We start from the raw sequence: 24,714 nt of genomic DNA, 5'->3' as shown, positions 1-24,714 counted from the left end.
CCTCCCTTCTTCCCTCCCTCCCTTCCTCCTTCCTTCTTTCCCCCCCCGCCCGCAGCGGATGAAAACAAACAGCGGCGATGGCGGCGGCGATGGCGGTTGCGCGGCACAGCCCGCGGCTCTGAGGGCAGCGGCAGCCCCGGCCCGGCCCCCGCCGCCGGCCGTGCGCCCCCGCCGGCGCTGACACTCGCGGCGAGACCCCGGGGCCGGGAACGAGGAAGAGGAGGGCCGCCGGCCGGAGCCCCGGAGCGGCTTCGGGGCTTGGAGACGGCGGTCGCGGCCCCGGGGCCGCGGGGCTCTCCCCGCGCCCGGTGGGAGCGCGGAGGAAGCGCCGGGGCGCGGAGACGGAGCGGGCCCCGCACGGGATGAGCCGCCGCGCCGCCAGCACTGCCGGCCCCGCGCAGGTACCGCGGGCCCCGCAGGGCAGGGCTGCGAGCTCCGCCAGCCTGCGGGAGCCCTTCCAGGGGAGGGGGCTGTGATGTGGCTCTTAAACCTTTGGCTACGGCTTCGCGTCTCCGTTTTACTTTGCTTCGCTGCTCGCGGGGGTCGTCGGTTCCCGACAGTCGCTGTCGGCTGCGATTCGTTTTCCTAACGACTGGTGGCTGTCAGTGGAGCCTGGGAAAGACGTGGCCCGCTGTAATCTCAGCAAGTGGTCATTTAAAATCAAAATGCTTCAGAGCCTGTTGGAAATAGTAGAATCTGAGACCCCACGCTCCATTATATACTCTTATAGTCTTCCTGTGAGATGCCAGTTTGTGGCATGCTGGGGAAGAGCAGAGGTTTACAGGTGGTCGTATCTTTCTTTCCTGTTGGAGGTGTGGCGCTTAGGGCACAGTCAAAATCGTTCCCGTGGATTCGGTGGGAGCAGATATGCCTTCCATGTCAGTCGACAGGTAGAAAAGCAACTCTTTAACTAAGCGTACAAACTGCCCACATACAAATCCCAAAAGCGATGTGACTAGGCACATACCAAGGAGGAAAAATATGGCAAATTACTCCCTTAGCGGAAAATTAGTTGGCTATCCAAATAAAGTTTAGAGCATCTCCAGATTATTGCAGGAGTGGCCTGACTTGGAGGACCCTTCCTTCTTGTGGCAAGAAATAAGTCAGATGAGCCAGGCTATCTGTAGATGTCCGGAAGGATCACACAGGATCACTTTATTTTGCTTAAATGGTATTGTATAATCCTAACATTTCTGAACATGTGTTCATACAGCAGTTGATAGGTGGGGATTTAGTTGGTGATTACAGTGCAGTGTATGTAGAAGCAGATTCTGGTGTAGTCTGTATACTTTCGCTTGACAAACAAACTGAGAGGATGGACCTTTGGACTGATACCAATTTTAGACCTTAGGGAAGTACAGAATGTGTCTGCTGGTCAACAGGAATGACTTAATTTTGTTTCTCAGTCAGTGGAGCTGGCAGTGCTGACTTTAGTAAGGTATTAACTAAGCTGAAGAGTCATTATTGGTTATAAAGTGAATCTGTTTCCTGATCAGGAGGAAAAATTACCTCTTTATCAGTCAAAACCTGAGCATATTGTGAACTACAGAGCCTTTGATTACATCAGAGTGTTTACTTCATGTGAAACAGTTTTTCGGCTATTGAAATTATTCTATTCTGCTATAGAATTTAATCTTCTCTTTAAAAAAATCCATAAACTTTAAAGAATGAGAGTGTCACACCTTAAACTGTTTGGTATTTCTCTATAGGTTTCTGACTAATCTACTAAGAAGGCAAAATGGAGATTAATTTTAAGTAATTGTAGGATACTGGTGTTTGACTTGTAGGCCCAGTCTTGAAACAGAGCACTGTGTTTATGAAGATACTTATATAGTTGCTTATTACCGTGCTCAAAATATGCAGTGAAGCTTCTTGTTCATTGAAGGGAGGATGTGTTCTAGGCACTCTTAAAAGCTTCAAAAACTTCCATGTGCTTCTTGTTTACTTCATGGTTCAACAAGGCTTTTCTGAGCTTCTCATAGGACATCCTTGGAGATTGGAGTGCAGTCTGGGGTGCACAGTCAGGTAACTGGGAACAAGCTGTCCACAGCCCTCTCCTTTACAGCTACACCCACTCTGGTTTCTTCCCTCTTGTCCTTTCAATTTTACTCTAGGATAGGATAAGAACCATGAATAATTATTTTGCATTGATGAATGTCTGGTTGAAAAGAAAGCAAAATAACTTTAAGTTGTAGCAGCCATGGCTCAGAGAGAAATACAGGAGATGATGGATGCAGCCTCTATATGCTTTCCCCAGCAGTAGTAATAGTGCCTGGTATGTGTCAGGAGCTCCTGCTCTTTTCCTGTTCCTGTAGGTGTCACAGAGATGTACTGGGAGGCGTTAAGGGGAGGGCTCTTGCAGTTCCTTGCATCATGCAAACAGCGCCATCACCTTATGCTGATGTGTCCTTCTCCTCACAGGAGGGTATAAATAGCAGTAGAGCATATAAGGCACAACGTTTAGATGTTAAACTGTTGCATAAAATCTGTCCCCACCTTGGGAGAAGGAATAAGGATTTAGTCAAGAGAGTCACTTGTGGCAGTTCTCCTTTGAACAGCCTGTTTCTGATGTTTCTGTTCACAGTAAAGTGAAGACAAAAGCATATAAATAAAAGCAATAGATAAAAATGGGTGTTGCAGGAAGTGGGAGACAAAGCAAAAAGCCATATGGAAAAGATGTTTGTTGCATCATGTGCTGGTAAATATATCAGTTTACTTAAAGGATTACCTGGTTGAGGGGAAATCAATCATCTGTTTTTTCTAACCTAGACCAAAGGTTATTTACTTCTAGTCGTTATTCACTGTAAAATGAGCCAGCATAGGCCTGTGCAGTAGCCCTTAAGGAGCCATGCTGGCATTGCAACCTACTGGACATGAGAAGTCGACTGAGTTTGGTGGAACTAAGTTTAAAGAATTTCCTTCTGTTCAGGTCAGCTGTGGCAGCTAACTTGAGAGTACCAAAGAATTTTTGTAAATAAAAAGTTTGCCATAATTCTAGCTCCATCTTAACTCTTACCAACACTTACTCTAAAGGTGAACACTGTTTTAAACCTTAGAAGGTCTCAGGCAGTCACCAGAGGCCTTCCTACAAAAATGAGGAGATGATGGCTGTCAGTTGAAAGCTCTTATATATTTCAGGAGCTAAGTTCCAAAGTTCCAGTTTTCCCATTAAATTGCTTATTCCTTTCCAGGAAACCTTGCCTGATACTTTCTGCTCTACTTTGGACACTAGTGGGTTAACTGTTGCTGGCAATTGGAGCTTGAGAGGTAACAGTATGAATCTCCAAATGTCTGGTGAATGTTACAGGTAGTTTCATATCTTCCAAGAATGCCCGTTCTGGTGCAGCAGGGCAGAACCATGAGGCTCTTATTTTTTGAACCCTCTGGTAGCTGTTTCTCGCCTCTAGAGATATTTGGGTCATTAGAACGAATTCCTGTACTGCACATAGAGCCATGCTGATGATCATCTTTGTTTCCTTTCCTAACAGACCAGTGAGCCTAACACCTTCCATTAGTTCCCAAGCATATTAAATAGTTGATACCAGAACTTCTTTCCAGCCTCAAAAAGCAAATGTTGGTGCTTTATTTGACAGCTCTCCCACAATATCAGGATATATACTTCTTTGCATCTTTCTGCAGGAGTTACATATCACTTTTCACATTGAAACCCAGTATGATGATTTTTTTTTTTTTTTTAGGATTTAAATGTCAGCATTCTCTTCACTGAGAAAAACATTTTTTTAATCCAGTATTTTATTGCCTATATCAACCAGATTTGTCAAAGATCTCAGACCTCCTCAGCCATTACAGTGCTGTACTTAATTAAGTCAAAATAATAATAACAGGTTGTTCTTGCCTGGAGTTTTGTTTGTTTGGGGGGATTTGTGTTGGTTTTTTTTTTTTTGTAGTGGTACATGTCTGTACTAAAGGGTTGGTTTTTTTAATTATAAGTACTGCATCAAGCACTAAATGCTGACTTCCTTTTGCATCCCCCGCAGTGGAAAGGGTCTGTAATCTGTCTAGTGGAGGTAGATGCAGGGAAAGAAGGATAATGCTTTTAATAATGAGGTTAAAATATCCAAAGGATAATTTGAAAATTTTCTGATCTGATCCTGAATCACTTTTGTTGTTACTTCTCAATTTAAATTATAATTTATAATGAAAACAGTACAGCTTAAGTAGATATGGTATGAATGTAGCCTAGGAACTTTCAACTATACTGTATGTCCAGCTTTCTTTTTATAGAGTCATTCAGAAATCAGCACAAAGAGCATATAAAATGTTCTGTAAAGTGCAGTATTCTTACCTTGCAGCCCTTTTTGATTGATGCTCCTAAAGCATTGGGCTTTACTGTCATTAAGTGCAATATTTTAGACAGAAGTACTACATGTGCATGGTCATGAAAGATTCTGTATTTTTTATGTGAACAGGGCTATTGGCCCTGTTGCCCTGCAAGCTTTAATTTGCATAAACAGCATACCTTGCTGTAAGTTCAGTCTTTGCTTAATGATTGAACACGGACTAACGTGCTCAGCAGTTGCTCGGTTTCCCTGAGCTCAGCTTGCCAGCATTCCTGCGAGGAGCAGCACGTTCTGTAAATACGGGATGTCTGACAAGCTGCTTCAGGCTGATTAGCTGTCTCAAAACTGCAATGGGGTTAAGAGTGAATTAATACTTTGAAGGCTTACAAGCAAAAACTACAATGAATGCTGCTAATTAAGGCATTCCTCCCCAATGGTCTCTATATGATTATTAACTTACATGTGAAGAAACTGAGAGACAGAAGAATTTTGATTTATCCCAGGCCATGTGACATGATGGTGACAAAAATAGGATTAGTGCTTTGCCCTGCCCTGCTTCAGACGCTGTGCAAGTTCATTGTGTTCCTAGAAACAACTGTATTTTGAAAAACAAGGCAGTGTCAGTGTGAAAGCTAAGTATTTATTATCAGAGCTTTAAAGAGAAGTGAACAGAGAATTTTAGTCTATTTATTGTCAAAAATGTGTCTTTTCAATTGGTTGTAGGTAAATTTTGTAGTTGTATAGTTTTACTGCAAGTACTATTTGTTGAAAGTGAAGAAGCAGTGGAGCCTGTACCAGCAATGGTTTATTATACAGATTTCTGCTGAAATACCACTGAAATACTTTTCTAAGAATTTCAGGCTCAATAAAACAATTTGGCTTGGTTTTGACCAGTGCTCATAGCCAAAGATACATTATTTTTGAAGTAAACACCTTCATATCTGATGGTTAGCTTGGCATAGAGTGCAGTCATTGTGGTGTTGGGGTGTTCTGGGTTGTTTGTTTGTTCAGCTTTTTTAAATTAAGCTAGCAAAATTGAAGAACTGAATTTTAACTGTCAGCCTTCTTTGGTTTTTTAAATTTTTTTGATCTTTGAACTGACCAGCTAAACTATCAACGTGCATTTATTACCTCACACTCATATACCAAAGTTTTCAGCATTTTCAGATTTTGACAGGTAGTAGAGTGCTCTGGTACTTATAGTTTCTTTCGAGGTGGCCTCTAATGGCAAAAATATTTTAAAAACTAAACAGAAAGCTGGAAGAAGATTTCATTCCCAGACCTGTGCTATATTTCAGATTGCCATATGCAATGGACACTGATCTCAGTTCCCAGGACAGGAAGGACCTGGACAAGTTCATCAAATTTTTTGCTTTAAAGGTAATTTTTCTCCTTTAGACAAATGACTCTTCTTCCTTGTTTAAAAAACCCCACAAAACAAATTATGTACTCTGTGTGGCTAGAGTAACAAGACTGAGGTTTGGGTTTGTTGTTTTGTTTTGTTTTGATGAAAAACAAGGCAAGGAAAGGTGATGTCAAATTTAGGAGATTGCTGAGAACAACTAGAAAAATGTCTTTTCCCCTTTTTTCTACTGTCAAATCCTCTTCCTTCCTCCAGAAACATCTTGCTTTAGAATCAGTTGTAGGCACTTCACACCTCTGTCAGCTTTGGGTTTCTAGCAGCATGTCTAACCACCAGCTGTTAGGTAGTTTATTCTGCTGGACTCCACTCTTTCAGCCTATCTAAATTTTTATATTGCATCCAAAAACAATAATACCAGACTGTTCTTTTGAATGATGGTGATATGTAATGATAAAATTTGGCCTCACTTCATACATAGGTGAAAGTAAATGATTTGACAATGGCTTTGGTATAAATGTAGAGATTAATTTGGCTTTAGTTTGGTTGTCCAGGCTTGGGATAGTTTTGTAATTTTTCTGAATTTTCTGTTGAAAACTGCAAATCCTGATTGCAAAATTGACTTTATCTCTTAATGTTCTTACAGAGAAAGGTAAGCCTAAAATTATTTTCTTTCTCAAATACATTTGCCTGTTACATGTAATAATTTAAATTGGCTAGAACTGAAGAACAGTGTAGCAAACTCCTCTATATCATGGTCAGCCCTTTCATTTTTTTCACTCGAGCATATGTAGCTCAGGATCTGAACTGAGGGCTGTGCAGAGCCCAGAACATTACTAAGTATTCTTTTCTTTCTGTTCCAGACAGTACAAGTAATTGTCCAGGCCCGACTTGGAGAGAAAATCTGTACCCGCTCATCATCCTCCCCAACAGGTTCTGACTGGGTAAGGTCATATTTTTTAAAGCAACTCCATGACTCTGTGTGTGTGCTGAGAACACCACGTAATTATTACAGTCTTGTGCAGACAATAATAATTATTCATAGAGTAGGTACTATATTTAGTTATGTTCATTGGTGATGTTGCAGAGGCTGGTGGTTGTTGTTCACATGCAACAAATCACTCCAGACTCTTACAGGCTGATGAGGGGAAAGAGAAATGATGCCTCTCAGCAACTCCTGCCAGCTAAGGGACATTTCCAAGATATGCTTGGGGGTGGGGTGATGAGTTCTTATCTGTCAGAAGTTTGCTACTCTGCAATTCAGGACATTTTAGTAATGGGCTTTATTAATAGTGAAAATACTCAAGATGCTCTGTGGGTGAAGATAGGACTGAAGCGAGGGAAAAGGAGCATATTTTTTATAGCAGGATTAGAAAAACATTTGAATTAGCAGCCAAGGGAATCTTTGTAAATATGAAAAGCTTGAACCCAGCTGGGAATTTTCTGTTTCATAAATATTTCAGTGGACACTGACCTAGTATGTTATATATGGGTCTGTGATCCTGTCTGAAATGTGCCATCAGGCAGTTTTTCAAAGAAATAAAAAAATGGAACCATCTCTTTGATTCTGCAGTTCAATTTAGCAATCAAAGATATACCAGAGGTTACTCATGAAGCAAAGAAGGCCCTGGCAGGACAGCTGCCTGCTGTTGGACGGTCTATGTGCGTGGAGATTTCTCTCAAAACCTCAGAGGTGAGAACTGAATCAAAACAGATGCCCTGTATTTTATTTGTGGGGGTTTTGGCCTGAATCTTAAGTCAACTACCAGAGCTCCTGCCCTTTAATCCAAGACAATGTGAGGCTATCTAAATTTTATTAAGTTAGGTGATATGCTAATTAAAAGAAATGTATTGTTTAACACAAGCAATTCACTGCAAAAATCTGAGGCTGAACACACAAATGACACAGCAGAAAAATGTAAATTTTTTAAGAAGCCAATTTGAAGAAAATTAAATTCTTAAATTTTAAGAAACTAATTTCTTACTCTATGAAGAACTTAGGTATTCTGAGGAAGGTATTCCCTCAGGTGATATAATTGTGCAGGGACACTTCCAGTGCCCCTTTTTCTATCATTGCATCACAAGAAAGTGGGAACCAGGAGTCAAATCATTGAGAGGTGTGGCCATTGCTGATCACTAATGAGATTTGAAAAGGTCTATATTCTGAAATGATCCTTTGTTTGCCATCTTTTCTCTGATATAGGGGGACTCCATGGAGCTGGAAATTTGGTGTCTAGAAATGAATGAGAAGTAAGTACATTCTTTATAGCTCATAGCTGAGGCATTTGGTACATGTGGTTAATCCATGTGATCAATGAGCACATACTGGCTGTGTGGCCAGGAGCACTTCAGAGGGAACTCCCCTCTTTGTCTGGAGCAGCAGACAATCTGTTTTAACACCAATGTCAAGAACATAAACTAGTAATTTAATTCCGTCTTCATTCTTCCATTACAACTAGTAGATTTCCTCAGATACAAGAATTCATAGTCTCAGTAATGACAAATGTTTTTCATATCGAAAAGATGTCTCTTTAGTAGAAGGCTGCATGGCATTTTTCAGCAATTTCTTCTACAGCAGGTGACTAGGTTGAATCAGGACTCTTAGCTGGTTGGTCAGTACAGGTAGCTACACTGGGGCTTTATTTATCATTTTGGCAATAAAATTAAACAACTGGCCCAGAGTAATTTTTATTTTAAATAAAATAAACAAAAGCAACTGCAAACCAAAACAAACAAGAACCCCAAACCCAGGCAACTTAGTTGTAAACAAAAGACTAATTTTTTTCTTTTGTGTTCTCTAGGTGTGACAAAGAAATCAAAGTTTCATACACTGTATACAACAGGCTGTCTCTACTGCTGAAGTCTTTGCTTGCTATAACCAGAGTAACTCCAGCCTACAGACTCTCTAGGAAACAAGGCCATGAATATGTAATATTGTACAGGTAAAGCAAAAATTTCCTACTTGAAATGCAAACAGGAGAGACTCTAGACTTGCACAGTGTAGCTGCAAATGTAGTTTAAAAGGGATGAGTAATAATAAAATCAAATTATTTGTACAGAAGTACTACTGATCAGTGACAGAAGAAAACTTTGGTCTATGTATCACCTTATACCCTTTACTTGAGCCATTGAAAGAAAAGCTAAGCACAGGCTGTGAAGTGTTTGCCTACGATGCTAAGAAGAGAAAAAAAATTCTACATGCCGTTGCTTACTAGCATTCAGTTGTTTGGTATCTGGCTTGTGTTTGATAAATGCCTGTCTACATTGCACATAACTGCAATGTGTACTTTTGCAGCATAGATTCAGACTCTGTTCTGTTACTCCATTTTAAAGATGCATTTTCAATTCCACATCCTGTAGCTTTTGCAGTTTACTCATACCTCTACTGGGTTCAACTCGGTTTAGCCTGTGAGTCTGACTGGCTTGTAGTTCATAATTATCTTCCAGACTCTGTTTTTGGCTGTAAGAAAAGTCTTTGACATGTTTGCATAGCTAATTTATAAGATTGTAAGTTTCAGGTTTGTTGTCATTTTCACAGCTGAGAACTCAAAAAGAAATTCCAGCCATTTTCACATTTTTGCCTCCATTGCTGACTTGGCATGTACTTAAGAGCAGGTCTCTTTACAGCACGGTTAATCTTTTATGTTGTGTGATGAGCATCAGCTTTTAGACGCAGACCTATCTGTGACATTTGTATCACTTGACATTTTTGCTCTGAACTGTAGACTTAACCACAGAGGCTTAAAAAAAGAGAAATTTCTTATTGGACTACCATTTTCTCTTTCTTCTTCTTTTTACATGACCTGTTCTTCTGGAGCAGCTGTAAGGTTTTTTGAGATGGGCATTACAGCCATTTATTTTGGGCTTTTTCTTTTCTGAAGAGGAAACATAGTTCCAGCCGTGCAACTCCCAAAATTAAGTAAGGAATAAGGATATGTATAGCATTTTGTCCCAGCTGGATCTAACAGCTTTTCTTTTTCCTTTTCTTTCAGGATATATTTTGGTGAAGTCCAGCTGAGTGGCCTGGGAGAAGGTATGATTAGACAACACACAAACAAGAGCAGAACTGTTTCATTCTGACTGCCTTTTGGTTACTATTCACAAGTATCATAAGGAAAATTAGTCTGAGGCTGACATATGCTTTTTGTCTGGCTCTGCCAGTGCAGCCTTGTGTCATAAGGTGACAAGTATAATGGTGGTACTTGGACAAAGTCTCGGGTGACTGCCAGTTTGACTCTAGCGATACAGAACTAAAATAAGAATATGGAATTATGTTGATAAGGGTCAGGACTGGTAAAGGAGATCATAATCTACTGAGGAACAAAAAGCACTTCAAAACAGTATTTTACATCAAGAAGCCAGGAAGCAACCTCAGAAGTCTTGCAAGTGAAGCCTACCAGCAAGGCAACCTAGTGCTGCTGTTTTGTTATGGGTTCTATGTGTGTTTTTGGGGTTCAGATTGCAAGAGATAATGGTAACACTACTGAAATAAGATAATGTAACCTCAGAATAAAAAAGTATGGCACATAAATAATCAGTGAAACTGATAATCATTGCTTAACTTGACAGGTTTCCAGACAGTCCGTGTTGGGACAGTGGGTACCCCAGTGGGCACCATCACTTTGTCTTGTGCCTACAGAATCAACCTTGCTTTCATGTCAACCAGGTGAGAAAATGTGATTATGCCAGAAACTGTTTTACAGTTAATTTACTGTTAAACCCCTTGTGTTCTGAGCCCCCAGATCTTTCCCTTCTGCTTATCCTTTCCTGCTGAGATTCTCTTTCATGAAGAATGCTCTCTCTCTCGCTTAAACCTTGCAGCAAGGGGAGTATTTGGGTAGCCCTAAGCCAGGCTCTAGAACTCCAAATTGCTGATGCATGCCTGGAGTCACAGGACTAAATTGTAAAGATGCTCTGGTCCCATTAATAGACATAAGGGTTTTCTGTGAGGGCACCATGAACTGGGAAGAGTAGAGAGAAAAAGCCAGTAACACCATTGCTTGTTGCCTTGCAGGCAGTTTGAGAGGACCCCTCCTATCATGGGGATTATAATTGATCACTTTGTGGACCGTCCCTATCCCAGCTCTTCACCCATGCATCCCTGCAATTACAGGTGAGGAAATACTGAGTTGAAGTCATGGGCCATGGTAAAGGCATCCATTACGCCCAAATACAGAGCCTTTTCCACTATTTGTTGACAGCATGGGAAGGGACACTGGAGAATTAGTGTCAGTCATATTGGCATAGTTAAACATGTGATGAAAGGTGACATTTTTCTCCTCACATTGAGATGGCTGAGTGCAGCATGCCCCAGTATTTTCCCAAATTCTTCACAGAAGCACTTGGACACAAAGGATGTTTAATCTTGGCTGCCTTCAGGAATTTGAAAGTGTAATAGTTCCTGATGCAGAACTACATGTCTAGATGCATGCATCCCTGGATATTTCCACTGGGGAAAATCAGTTTTAATTTCTTTTTGGAGATGAGAGGTTTGCCCTCTCTAAAATGAATGTGAGGGCATTCAAGTTTGGACCAGTGATGTTGTTTGACAATGGTTGTGTAAACACCAAAGCCAGCAGCACTAGCTGGTATAACAAAAGCTTTAGTTAGAAACACCTGTTATTTTACATGGAGTAGAAGACAAAGACCTGAGGAAAACTGATGTTTTTCCTCAGATCTGGCAAGCAGATGAGAGCCCTTCATAATTCTCCTTTCAACTACACCCAAATACTCTCAACCTCCCTGCAGTGTTTGTCCCACTGTGTTTTACTATTTGTTTGTTTTAAGGAATATTTCCAGTTAGAAAACTTGTCTTTTCTTGCTGCTTTAGAGCTGGTGAGGACAATGGTGCAGTATACCCCTCAGTAGAAGATTCCCAAGAAGTGTGTACCACATCTTTTTCCACCTCTCCTCCATCTCAGGTAAGAGAAACCAGGCTCTTTTTACTACTAGACAGGACAATTGCTGTAAGAATAGTTTGCATATTCTTACATCAGCTGTTGTGCAAACAGAAATCGTTCTGCTGCTAATTAAAATTTAATGTGTGGGTTTATTTATGTCATTACATTCTTGAGTAAAATCTATTGAAATTAGATACTAATTTCAACAAAATTCCAGGGACCCAGAAAGACTGAATTACTGAGAAGGATTAAAAGAGCCTATTCCTGTAGCTGGGCTGAGGTGTGCTTGAAGAGGACAGCAGTGTACTTACACCTTTACACATTTGCATACCAATACTGCAAGAGGAGGAATTCACGACATTGATGCCAGGCAGCTTAAGTAGGAGTAACTTAGGAGTAACTGAGAAAGAAACACTGAAATACCAGGAAAATGCTAGAGCTTTTGTCTTTTTAATGTCTTTCTCTATTTATTGGACCATCTAAAATTAGTTGGCGCAGCAAGAATAAGTATTGGCAAAAAATTGCTCATGCAAATTTCATTTAAGTTTCACTTTTAAAATAAATAGCTAATGGTTTCATTTTGAGTATAAAACCCCAGGAACTCCCAAGTTCTTTTACTATTTTACATATCTGACTCCACAGTTCTGTATTTTGAGGACAGCCAGAGTTGCAGTTGTCCTATTGCTTTAAATATTCAGCCTTGTTGTCCAGCCAGGCAGATGGCTCTACTGACCTTTAAAGACAATCTAAAGACTCTAAATCTTTCACTGTCAATGTGAAACGTAGAATGAAATATAACTGGAATGCTGTTCCAAACTGAAAGAATTTGCTATGCTGCTTCAGAGGAATTAATATGCCTGGTTTAGCAGAATGTATTCTGCTATATGAACGAGCTAGAAATGAGTTTCTCTCAGGAAGCATCTTTGTGCCAAAGTGATTTCAGGTGACCAGGCATCAGGCAATGTTGAACTAATTAGCCAGCACTCATGGTAAGTCTGATGGAATAAAGCTTTTCTTATTCTGCAATACACAGTTCAGGAAATGAGTTTGTGACTGAGTTGTGTCCTCTGTTTTCCTAAAGTGGGGTAAATACAAAAGATTTCATAAGGAAATTTCCACTGACTTGCTTGTGCCAGTGTTACTTAACAGTAGTAGTGTATTTAACTACATGGAAGTTGATGTTTCTCCAGGGGTCATGAAGCTTTACTGTCACTGAGGGGGGAAAAGCTTTATGAAACCACTTGAACCCTGAGGATTCACATTAAGTATGAGCCTACATTCTTGCTTTTTCTGTGGCTCATAGTTGCCATATCCTGTGCCCTTATTTGTAAAGCAACTGCCAGTCTTTGTTACCTCAGTTAGAATTGTAAAGCTGCCTTGGCAGAGTGAACTTTAAATTAAAAGGAAGAGAAGAAGTTAATTTTTTTCTCCAGCTTTCTACATGTCCTGTCCAGGTTAATGACTAGGAAAATACTAGAAACTGTCTGATTTTTGTAGACAAATTGTATGAATCTCTACCCGCCTTCTCAGCAAAAATGAGGCCTAACCTGTGTGATACAAGGAAATAGTTGTCACCTTCTTTGTGAGCTTGCATGTCTGTGTATGTGTGTTGTGAAGCAGCCCAAAATTCAGGAGAGTCTGGCCATGAGTAATACCCAGAAATGAAGCTGAAGCCTTTCCTCAAACTGAAATTTCCCATTGCTAGGAAAATGGCTGTGAGAGGAGGTATGGGACTGAACCAGGTTTGAATTGCCCTTTTTGCATTAGCACCCTCTGTGAGACTGTGTACTTCTGGAGTTTTGTTTCTGTTGATAGAGCTCCTGCTTCACATCAGTGTGTTTGAATTGCACTGTAGTCTGGGTCCCCCTTTATTCTAAGAGTGCAGCACAGACCTGCCAAGATAGGATCCCTCAGAAAGCTGGAGGATAAGGAGTATGGATGGATGGAGAGTGCTGAAATACAAGTCATTTGTAAATTAAAAAAAGAAGAAGTACTTGACTTTTTCTGGCATCTGCTCAGCTTTTTTGCTAATTTGCTGGTACCAATTATAATTAACTGTGGAACAGAGTCTCTGGCAGTTACTTTCTGTCAGGGTTTACTGGAGTCTCAAATACTACCTGTGTTCAGTGGTTCACTCAGATTCAGAAATAGTCACTTCTTTACAAAATGAATGTGCTTCTGGCAATACTGAGACTTTTGCTCTCTGTGTAGGTGTGGCTGCTGCAGCCAAAACCTCTTCACTAGCATTCAGTTCATCCAACTCTTCATAATTCCTCTCTGAAGTCCTTCTCTCTCTCTTTCTCTCTCTCCCCTCATTCTCTCTTTTCCTTGTTTCCTCTGTTTGTCTGTGTCTGTGTACAGTGTGTTTTTACTGTCACAAAGGCACATTTTCAGACCTCTCCTCCTATGGTGACGGACACCTTGAAGGTCCCAGTGATGGGGCTGGCCTTTTCACATCAAGTGAGTTGTCAATAGAATATGCTGTACATGGCCAGAATACAAGTTCTGCCGTGACAAAACTAATACAGGAAAATAAAAATTTGACAATGTGGAGTGTTTGTTGTGCATGGGAAAGACTGTTGAACCCACAATGAGCCAGACACTTTACTGAGACTGGCTTCTTTAATGCCTTTGCAGATGAAGGTCTCCCAAAGACAGAACAAGCACCCCTAAAAATACAACAGCTGTCAAGGATTGTTAGTGAAAGACACAAGTAGTAAGGCACAATTCTGAGTGTTTTGTGTTAACAGCCCATGTCCCTAGAACCTGTATAGTCATTAGAGCACCACTTAGCCCAGCTAGCCTCATGTGAATCAAACTGCTGTTCCTCATTTTCATCCCTGTAAAGGACACCAGCTGGAGCTCACACTGAGTTCTGGAAGAAATATTCCTTTTTAGGTGAGGCAAGTCAAAACAGAAAAGTTTTATCTAACCTGACTGGGTAGATTTCTGCCTGGGATGTATAAGGAATTTCTCCCAGGTTTCACTTCTTCCAAGACTTAATTCCTAAAGCAATCTCACAAGGGTTAGCTTCTCAGTTCTCTTTACCTGGCACATTTATGGGACCATTTATTCTTTTACTGAAGCTATTTGAACAGGTCAGGAAAATGAGATGTTTTAATTTGCAGTGGAAGTAGGTTCAAACAGTTGATAATGAAGTTGTTTTGGGATAAAAAAACTATTAAATATTAACTCTTTAGTAAGTTTACAATGGCATTCACGTAACCCACTACACCAGTATTTGAAGTAGGCCTGCAAAGCAGAGCTTCCCTGAGACTGGATGTCAGCCATACCTTGCACAGCCTCCTCCTACATGTGTAGGAAGCCAATCTTGTTTTCCTGTCAAGGCTCAGACTTAGTCCCCTGGACTACTGTCAAGTAGTCCTCATAGCAATAAGAACTTTTTAGAACAATAACCTACATTATTGATTCCATTGAAAATCTAGCATCCTTCTGCCAGCCTGAAATGCTGTGCCTCTGACTTTTCCTGTTCCTTCTTCAGTGACTGGTGATTATTCAGGCTGTGGGACATTCCCCTTCCCTTTCCTCTCTCCTCTCCCTTTGCCCTTGTTTTTTCTCTTCTTTCTTAGCTTTCCAGCTCTCGTCTTTCCTATCAGCCTGCTGCCCTGGGAGTTGGATCAGCTGACATGGGGTATCCTGTACTCTTTGCTGGTGGCTTGAATGCTGCACACCCTCACCAGGTACTTGTAGAGAGTAGAACCAGTGTGGCTGGTATTGCAGCCGTTTTTGTCATTTGTACACCTGAGAGAGGCATTGAAACTAGTGCATGCATTGGTGTCCTGTCTGTCAGGAATGGAAAGAATGTAAATACAGAGAAGCACAACTTCCACAGGAGTTGGGAACTGGCTCCTCAGCATCCCTGAATTTACTGGGGTACAGCATCATGTGGAAAAACTATGCCAAGAGAGCAGGCACCAGACCTGTTTGCCTGCACGAGCTTGTCACTTATTCCAAACATTTCCTGTCTTACAGAGCTGCTGCCCCTGTAGCTGTCCACGCACAGTTCTGTAAGCTAGGATGTAGTATCCTAGACATGGGATACACTGGCAGTTCATATTGACATAGTTATATTGGTTCATCTGACAAATAAGCCAAGTTGACAGAAGTCTTTTTCTGCTTGAAATATTGGTATTTCACCAGTTTTGCTGACACAATGTTACTAAAATAAAATCATTTCAGTTGGAATGGTTTTACAGTGAGCATCTAATCCAACATCCAGTTCAGGGCTGGCCAAGTAAAGCTTGATATTACAGCAATTGTCCAAATGCCTCTTAAAAACGGACAGCTTGGGGCACTGCCTGCCTCCCTAGGAAGAGAACTGTTCCAGTTTTTTACCATCCTCTCTCCAAATGAATGCTTTCTAATGTCCAGTCTAAGCCTCCCCTGATACAGCTTCAAACCACTCCCATGCATTCTATCACTGGATCCCAGGAAGAAATCAGCACCTCAGTCTCCACTTACCCCTTCTCTTGAAGCTGTAGGGAACCATGGGGTTGTAGCAAGAGGATGTAAGTTTTTTTTTCCCTCCATTCTTCCCCATGAAGCTGGGGACTTACAGCCAGAGAACTCTGCAGTGTAAAATAGGCCTGAAGTGGAGAGTAGAGTAGAACGAGAGTAAAAACTGAGTTTGTATTGTGATAATACACTGCTACATGACATCTTTCTGAGGCTTATAGGGGCTGTAGCTTATAGGGCCCTGTCATATGCCAAAAGCCCCACAACTTATGGCTAGTAAGATGGAATCTACTTTGTATTGCACTGTGATTTTGGTTTGATTTTGAGATTTTTTAACTTGACTGTTCCTTTCTATATCAGTTAATTGGTCCAGGCAAAGAAGGGGGAGTTCCCCCAGTTCCTAACCAGCCAGCACATGGCACTCAAGCTGACCAAGAGAGGATGTGCACCCCACTGGATGGAGTCCATTACTCAGCAGCTACTCCTTCTAGCAGGTAGGTCATTTTTAGATGATCCACCACTTCTCCTAACCCACTTATAAGCCTATTAAGATAAAACTTTTTGTTTTCCTTTTTTATGTATTGTTTGGTAGCATAACTATTGTCTTTTCATCCCTCAAATCAACTTGCAGATTTCTCTGATTGGGGCTTCTTCAGCCTTTCTGCAAACAATGATCTTGCCCATATATTTAAACCTCCTAATCTATGTAATGTCCTTCTTCTGTGTAATATATCTTCTTCTATGTCAACTTTATTATCAATTTTATATTTTTTTTTCAATCTTTCTTCTGGTTTTCCTGATTGTAAAACAAGATGCAGTAAGTTAAAAAATGAGTCTTAAATTCTCTAGAGACTTAATATGCATTGTTACCAAAGCTAGTTGTAGTTACCATAAATCTGTTCACCATTTTAGTAAGAAACTTTAGGCATAAAGTTATTTAAAAGGAAACAATGCAACCTCAAACTGTCCTAAATCAACTCCCTCACAGCTGATTAAATCCTTCTGGTTTTTTGATCACCATATTTATTTCTTGAGAAATCTCTCTTGGGGTCACATAGTTGTGAGTCACAGAGATTTTGCCCTGGGGAAACCAAAACTCAGTTGACTATCACTTTCCCGGGTATACTTGAATGGTAATCCCCTTCAATCCTTTCTAGGTAATCCTCTTTCTATGAGACAAAACTATTTTTTTGTTTTGAAGTTCTGAATTCCTGTAGTAGGGAAAAAACAAAAACAAATAGGTCATGGAAGTACCTAATCGCCATGGAGGGAATTAATCATATTGGGAGTGGCTGTTGTCATGTACCAGATCTGCTGCATTTGTGAATTGAGTGACAGATATAATGGAAGATCTCTCACCTCCGGAGAGATCTGTGAATACTGTGTTACTGAAAAAATAGTAGTGATGGACAGGAATTGCTGTGAACACACACAAGTTAAATGCCCATTTCCCTGAAGAAAAGCCTATTTCAGCAACTTTATATTTAATGAAATAGTTTTTGTGCAGCTTTAAACAAAAATCTGATTCCACAAGTGTCCACTTTCCTTTTGTGCTCCTGACTGAGGAGGGAGGTATGGTACAAGGACAGATTTCTATTGTCCTTCTTCCAAGACTAGGAGTAAACCAAGAAAAATGAAGAAGTCATAGAAAACGTTATTTATCTACCCTGTTTGTGTCAGGAGGCACTAATTATATATTTTCCTCCCCCAGTGAGGACACAGAAACAGTATCCAACAGCAGTGAAGGAAAATGTGGCTCCCCACATGACCTTTTGGAGACCATCTTTATCCGGAAGGTGGGAGCTTTTGTCAACAAACCCATTAACCAGGTAACAAGCAGTAGATCTTCACAGAGAGCACCATAATACCTTTCTTTTCCCATCTGTTCAAACATAGAGGAGCAAAAAGCACCCCAATGCCAGGGCAGCCTCAGAGGCTGTGAGTGTATATTTCTGCCTGTGCATTTCTCTACATGGCTTTGCCAAGGTGTATTTTGTTTTTCATAAAATCCTGTTGGATGTGACAGCCATTGACTATACTCCACTTTGCCAACACCCTATTTGAGAATAGAAGACTTGATACTCCACTTGGATCTTACAAGACTCGATACTCACTTGGATCTGCCACTACCACAGGTCCATAAACTATGAAACCTGGTAGCAAGCCTCCCTTCCTCGAAGGAACATGCAGTAGACCAGTTCATCACTAGAAGCAAGCATTTAAGTTCAGCTAGGGCAGTTTAGAGATCTGCTTGGTTCCTAGGGCTGCAGTTCTAGGCCTTTTGGATGAAGGAATGAGAATTGTTTCAATTTGTAGCAGTTCATTAATCCTTACCTATATTATACAAGCTATGTATAGAAGCAGTCTCACCTCAAGGTATGTGTCTGCATTAGGCCAACTGAGTATCGTCTCTGGATTTCCTGTCTTTTAAAAGAGGTTGCCAGCCTCCTGCCTAACTGCTGACGTGATTTTGGGCCGTTTTTAGTTGGCCTTATAAAGATGTTCAATATCCTTTTCTGTGCCGGGTAAGGGGAGCATCTTAGTGAAATTCTGTTTGCTAAATCTCCTCAGGTGACCATGGCCAACTTAGACATTCCTTTTGCCATGTTTGCTCCCAAGAATGTTGAGCTGGAAGATAACGACCCCATGGTAAGACTCTTCCAGAGGTATATGTGCCTTCTCAGCATCCCTTAAGCGACCGTCCATGCTATTCTCTGCCTTGAATACACTTTGGTTTTGGAGAAAATAACTAGTTATACAGATTTGTTTGGTTTCAAGAAGTCTCCTGTGTTGAATCTTGGGCTCTCTAGACATGCAAATAACAGCTTGTGTTTGCTGCCCCTGCTCTACTTTATGTTAATTGTCTAACCTCCTAACTGCCCCCATGCTGCCAAAGCACACAGACAGACATGACTGTAAGATCAGTACTCACCGCCTTTGATTTCTTGGGCAGGTCAATCCTCCTGAATCCCCAGAAACGGAATCTCCTCTGCAAGGCAGCTTACACTCAGAGGGCTCCAGTGGCAGCAGCACAGGGAACACCCATGATGACTTTGTTATGATCGACTTTGTAAGTGCCCTCATCAGAGCTCTTACACCTGCACCTTAGGTGGGCTTCACGTACTGGTGTGATGGCAAATGATGTCAGAGTACTTTTCAGTGGGAGTGGAAAAGCCACATCATTCACAGTACCACACTCTAGGGTGTGACAGAACTGCAAAGACACTGGTACTAGGAATCCACAGCTACAAATTAAATACCATTTCAGTTCTCTACTAACATCTGGCTTGGCATCCTCTCTCTTAACACCTAGAGGAGCCGGATTCCAAAGACATGTTCTCTTCCAACTGTTCAAGTTCTATTGTGATATCAAGTGATATTGGCTGTTCTTCAGTTATTTAATATGCATTATTGCAGCAACAGTTTTAATGCCAAGATGTTTACTGACATCAGGTAACGCCTTTATCTGAGATTACAACAAAAGGGAAGCCAATGTCTCTGGGAATTAACAACAGTATCTTTGATTGTAGAAACCAGCATTTTCAAAAGATGACATTCTTCCAATGGACCTGGGGACATTTTACCGTGAATTTCAGAACCCCCCTCAACTCAGCAGCCTCTCCATTGACATTGGAGCACAGTCCATGGCAGAGGATTTGGTATGGAATCCTAAAATTTCTGTTTGTGGAAATCATATGTACTTTATACTCCCTATTCCTAGTTTGAAAAAGGTGTCTTCATAGAATTGTAGAATATTTTGGGTTGGAAGGAACCTTTCAAGGTCATCTAGTCCAGCTCCTCTGCAGTGAGCAGGGATATCTTCAACTAAATGAGGTTGCTCAACCCAATTCTAGCCTTGATTATTTCCATGGATGCGGCATCCACCACCTCTCTGGGCAGCCTGTTATAATTTTTCACCAGCTTCATTAAAAAATTCTCTCTTACCTAGTGTGAATCTACTCTCTTTCAATTTAAAACCATTGTCCCTTGTCCTGTCACAACAGCTCCTGCTAAAAAGTCTGTTCCCATTTTTCTCAAAGGTTTCCTTTTAGTACTGAAAAGCCAAAATAAGATCTCCTTAGACTATTCTCATCTTCAGGCTGAATCACCCCAAGTCTCTCAGCCTGTCTTAACAGGAGAGGTGCTCCCCGAGGTGCCCTCTGATAATTTTTGTGGCCCTCCTCTGGACCCACTCTGACAGGCACCATGTCTTTCCTATACTTTTCAGAAGATAGACCCTGCCCAAAGGTCGTCCATCACTAATATATTCCAAATAAATGCAGATTTGTTTCTGGCACACCTGAGCCTCTGAAACTGGTGTGCTTGTCTTGAAGCTGAAGGCTGCTGCAGCATGCTTGCTCTGAAACCCCCCAAACTAATCCTGCCTCTGGGGTGTCTCACTTTGTGGCAAACCAGGCCTGACTTGGCAGCCTGAGCAAAGTTGGAGTTCTGGTGTGGCTGGTGAGTCACAGCTAGGTGAGTGCTCTATTAGGCTCTCTGGCATTGTGCCATACTGTGGAGAAAAATGAAAACCAGAGAGCAGCAAGTGACTTGATGAAAGCAGTGATGTGAGCAGGTTATTGTGCTGCAGCTGGTGGAGATTGCACAAGGTGAGGCCCCAGTGCACCTCCTGTTCTGGCAGAACAAACAGACTCTGGGCAGAGTGCCCTGCTCAGGGTCACTTGCTGGATGCTGACAGAGGGTTCCTGCTTTTGTGCACATAGAAGGGTGAGCTTAGAGCATTGGTGAAGGATTGCATGACTCAGAAACAGATTTTGTTTTTCCTAGTGTGTTTAAAATTTCCTTCTGTCTGCTGTGAATGAGCCCTGATCTGCATCTTTCCTTGCCTTCCAGGACTCATTACCAGAGAAGCTGGCAGTCCATGAGAAAAACGTCAAAGAATTTGATGCTTTTGTGGAAACCTTGCAGTGAAGCTGTTTCCCAGTTCTGCTGCAGCAATTCTTCCTCCTCAAGCTGTGCTGGAGATGACATCAACAAATATCTCTTATCGCCCCTGCTCTGCCTTTTGTTCATATTGACTAGTTCCTTCCATCAAGTGAGCTTTCTTTTCTCTCTTCAATGACAGATACAGCTCATCTGCTGATTTCTCCTCAACTTTTCCACCACATAGTTCTGGACTGCTTTTCCTGCTCACAGTCCGTTTTAAGACTTCAGTAAGGATACAGGAAGTCAAACTCCAGTGTATGGGAACTTTCTCTTCAGTCTGTGTTCTGTATGGAGGGGCTTTGTGGAAAGTTGCCATATGCTTCCTCCAAGGGTCCTATCGTGCAAGTTCCCGAGGTAGAGCTTCTTGCTAACAAACTTCTTCCTGCAGTCTCTGATCCTGTTAGAGCACAGAAAGCTTTGGCTGATTTCCAGGGTCTGTGAGTTCAGCAAATTCAACTGTTTGAAGTCCAGGACATCCATTCCACAGAACTGGGCATTTCATCCTGACTTCAGAGTGCGTGCTTGGAGCACAGGGAGAGACATCAGCTTTGGGACCTTCACAATCCAAGTTACCTTTGTTTTCTTGCTTCTAAAGAATTGGGTCTCTACACACTGCAATGCCCTCTGTTAGGTGGCTGATAAGCAGGAATGAAACTACAGGAATGCTTTCCACATTTCCTTCCTGAGTGTACTGACACTTGGCCATGCTGAGTTTAACAGTGTTGACTGTTGGCAAGCCTGCACGTAGCAGCTGTGATGATGCTCAATTCATAGTCTCTGCTTCTGAAACATAATTGTAAATACTAGGAATCCTGTTTCTTTGGGGTTATGTAACTAGGAGTCTTCGTCTAAGATTTTTCCTCTAATCCTTGCAAGCCTTCCTGCTTTATGGTTAATAGATGATCTTAATAATTAAAAAATATTTATTGCTTTTAAAGAAACCTATATTTAAAAGATGTTCTGTTTTCATGTTATAGTGCGGGTCATTCTGTCCTGATTGCTGCAGAGAGCAAGTGTGCCATGAAACCCTAGCCAGTGAGGCTAGTCTCTCTTTCCAGGAAAGTATCCAAGATATTTATTTTCTAAGGCAGACTTGATTAATATTATACTCTGTTTTGGGGACTACGTGTCCATTACATCCAGTCAAGGCTCACTGATAGAATGAAATGCACGGGGCAGGGACGTGGTAGAAAGCTGTTTTTCTGATAGGCATGGATGAATTTGTAGTGTTCTTTGGCCATTCAGAAGGCAGCTTCTTTAAAGAAGCACACTTATTTTGGGAAGCTTATGGTACTTTTTAATCAGCTGGCTTTTTAGTAGCTGAAATATTATTTTTGTAATAATCCAGCCATTGACAGTGTGACTGGCTGGCATTGCTCTATGGGTGACTTGGCTGTTGCACATGTTCTGCCTCATGTAAGGATGGGAGGAGAAACAGTGACACTAAACAGAAACTTGGAAAAGGTGGGTTTTCTTGTGGTTCTGTCTCCTCCTGCCCCATGTAACTAGTGAGCAACTGCAAGACCCTTTACTGTCCAAATCCACTTATTTTCCTCCTTGTTTCTTTTAAGTGGAGTTGTGTTGCTTGAGTACTGAGAAACCATCTTCATTTCCTCAGAGTGGCTGAGTAACCAACCTTCTAGTTGGTGTAATGTGGCAGCTTCAGCTTAGCTGTATTCTTTGTTGGATGATTGCCTGCAGCTGATGGGGGAACCCCAACTCCACTCTAGAACACTATTTCTGTTCCACTGCTGGAGCAAGGAGCCTAATTCAGAACAGAGCTTACTGTAAGGCCAGAGCAATGCGTTGAACTTTGAGAATTTTTGTTGAGATGTGTTTGGTGGGAGGCCTTGTAAGTTCTAAAACTCCAGGTAAGAGCTTCATTGAAGGAAAATTACCCATCAGAACCTTTTTATTTTACTCAACTGATTCCACTTCTTAGCAACCTCACATGGAAATTGCTTTGTACATGCAAAGTAAGGTACACAAATATTTAAGAAAAGTTCCAAGATAAACCAGTTTATAACAGGACTTCAGTTACATGGGCTGTAACAAATTATTGATACCCATCCAAGAGCCACCTTGTTTCACAGGTGGAAAGGGTTGCAGAAGGGTGCAGGAACACAAGGAATTAATGGATCAACTGCCTCTCACCTGTGCTCAGGAAACTGGTTTGCCACTTTGTAGGCAGTAGCTCATAGAGAGCTGGTTGTCAGCTTGAGTCTCTAAAGTGATACAATCTGGGCTGCAGAGCAGCAGAGATGAGGCAAAGGGCTGGTTCACACCCTATGAATAGAGAATAGTTGAGGTTAAACTTCATCTAGCCAGCACTCCTGCTGTGCTCTTCTGCTAACAAGCTGTGGAGCTGGCAGGGAGCACTGCCATTCTTGTTAATCCCACACAGGAGGTCAGGGCTTGTACTTGTGCTCCTTTATTGATGGAGTTCCTAACATGGCTACAGCTTTCACATCTCATAAGGCAGAATGGCACTGTGGTGTGTTTTCTTCTCTTCAAAAGGCTAGAAAATTGTCTCTATAAGCTGCTAGTGTTGAGCTGGATGGCCATAGCAATAAGAGATTCTCCAGGGCTGAGTTACCTGCCTCTTCTCTAATCAGTTCTCAGTTTCAAAACACAGTTGCTGCATTTAGGCTCTGAGTTTCCTGACCACTGCACAAATGCTCTGCTTCAGTAAAGACTTAGCTGCTGCTGTGGCCTGCCACAGATTGTGTTATGAAGGCTGTTTGTTTTAGCAGCTCTCTGCTCAGCTGAATATTAAGGACCTTATCTACGTAGCTGCTGATTTACAGATACTTTGGGTGGACAGGAAGGTTCCTCAAGTGTATTGTTTTGGAAAGTCTCCAGTGTACTTCAAGTATTCAAAGAATTTCCAATAAAACTTTTGTGTAAGCAACACTCTCTGCATTTTTTTGTGTACCAACAGGTCTGGGACAGTCCCAGGCTCATGCTCGTTTTCCTCCAGGAAACAGGAGGGTCAGGGGCCTGTCAGTGAATGCAGAACAGAGCAAGTTGCTGCCTCCGTCAGAGAGGGCAAAATGGACTAGTGCATTATAGTTGGAGAGGTCAGTGGGATCTTACTGAGATCAGCCTACTGGAAGGACAGCAAGGGACAGACAGAACAGGTGCCTGGAGGTGGGAGGAACAGGGATACAGTGTTTGACCCTGCTGACCTCACCAGTGAATTGGAAAACTGAAATCTCCAGAGGAAAGGAGTGGGAAAAGGGGGAAAAATATACCCACAGAATTTGCACTGTACATGGTCGCTACTGCACACTTAAAGAAGCATAGAAATGTTTTCAGTTGACAGGAGAGATAGCAGAGACTAATAAAATATGGAAAGAATAACCACACTTAACAGCTGTATTCTCGTTAAAAGTTAACCCTGTATAACACACAATGCAAGGTATGGTGCCAACACCTTCCCTTTAAAGGAAAGACAAGATTAAAACAATCTGTGTACTAATAACAACTGCTGATATAAGCTTTGGTGTGAAGGGTGTCTGGTTATTGTAAAAGACACAGTGGATAAAATGACAGGAAGGGGGGAAAAAAATTATTCTGTGTATTAGAAGCTTCTATGAAGGGAATATTCCAGCTTTGGGATACAAGGGTAACAAAAGCAATCTTTTCTTAATCATATCTTCAGAAGGTAACACAGTAAACTGAGCATACTGCTGGCATGTAACAGATACCGATCTGTCTACATTATATG

At 41.5% G+C, this 24,714-nt stretch overlaps 1 protein-coding gene across 11 annotated transcripts; it reads left to right on the top strand.

The window, feature by feature from the left end:
- The first annotated feature begins 5 nt into the window (after window positions 1–5).
- ATG13 (autophagy related 13) lies at window positions 6–23,895 on the top strand. Of its 11 annotated transcripts, none has more exons than XM_030274244.4 (19): window positions 6–401; window positions 3,192–3,267; window positions 5,600–5,681; window positions 6,525–6,605; window positions 7,235–7,354; window positions 7,865–7,911; window positions 8,463–8,603; window positions 9,654–9,694; window positions 10,231–10,327; window positions 10,676–10,774; window positions 11,492–11,582; window positions 13,923–14,021; window positions 15,179–15,262; window positions 16,398–16,531; window positions 17,749–17,866; window positions 18,609–18,686; window positions 18,991–19,107; window positions 19,568–19,696; window positions 20,892–23,895. In XM_030274244.4, the coding sequence occupies exons 3-19, from the start codon at window positions 5,613–5,615 to the stop codon at window positions 20,967–20,969; spliced, it is 1,623 nt and encodes a 540-aa protein (XP_030130104.1). In that variant the 5' UTR covers window positions 6–401; window positions 3,192–3,267; window positions 5,600–5,612; the 3' UTR covers window positions 20,970–23,895. The 11 variants fall into 11 exon arrangements, with proteins under 11 accessions (XP_030130104.1, XP_012429567.1, XP_012429566.1 ...); XM_012574113.5 differs by having other exon boundaries at window positions 15,152–15,262; window positions 17,749–17,833; XM_012574112.5 differs by having other exon boundaries at window positions 15,152–15,262.
- The last annotated feature ends 819 nt before the right edge of the window (window positions 23,896–24,714 follow it).

Source organism: Taeniopygia guttata, chromosome 5 (assembly GCF_048771995.1).
Source record: "Taeniopygia guttata chromosome 5, bTaeGut7.mat, whole genome shotgun sequence".
In the NCBI taxonomy this organism is placed as follows: Eukaryota; Metazoa; Chordata; class Aves; order Passeriformes; family Estrildidae; genus Taeniopygia; species Taeniopygia guttata.
Note: the sequence above shows the minus strand (reverse complement) of the source record. Positions and strands in the feature narration are given on the sequence as shown.

Bases quoted from the DNA above. Each gene is read 5' to 3' on its own strand.
- ATG13 (XM_030274243.4), top strand. From the start codon at position 5,613: ATGGACACTGATCTCAGTTCCCAGGACAGGAAGGACCTGGACAAGTTC. The intron at 7,912-8,462 runs GTAAGTACATTC...TGTGTTCTCTAG, and splicing joins TGTCTAGAAATGAATGAGAA to GTGTGACAAAGAAATCAAAG. The intron at 10,775-11,491 runs GTGAGGAAATAC...TTGCTGCTTTAG, and splicing joins ATGCATCCCTGCAATTACAG to AGCTGGTGAGGACAATGGTG.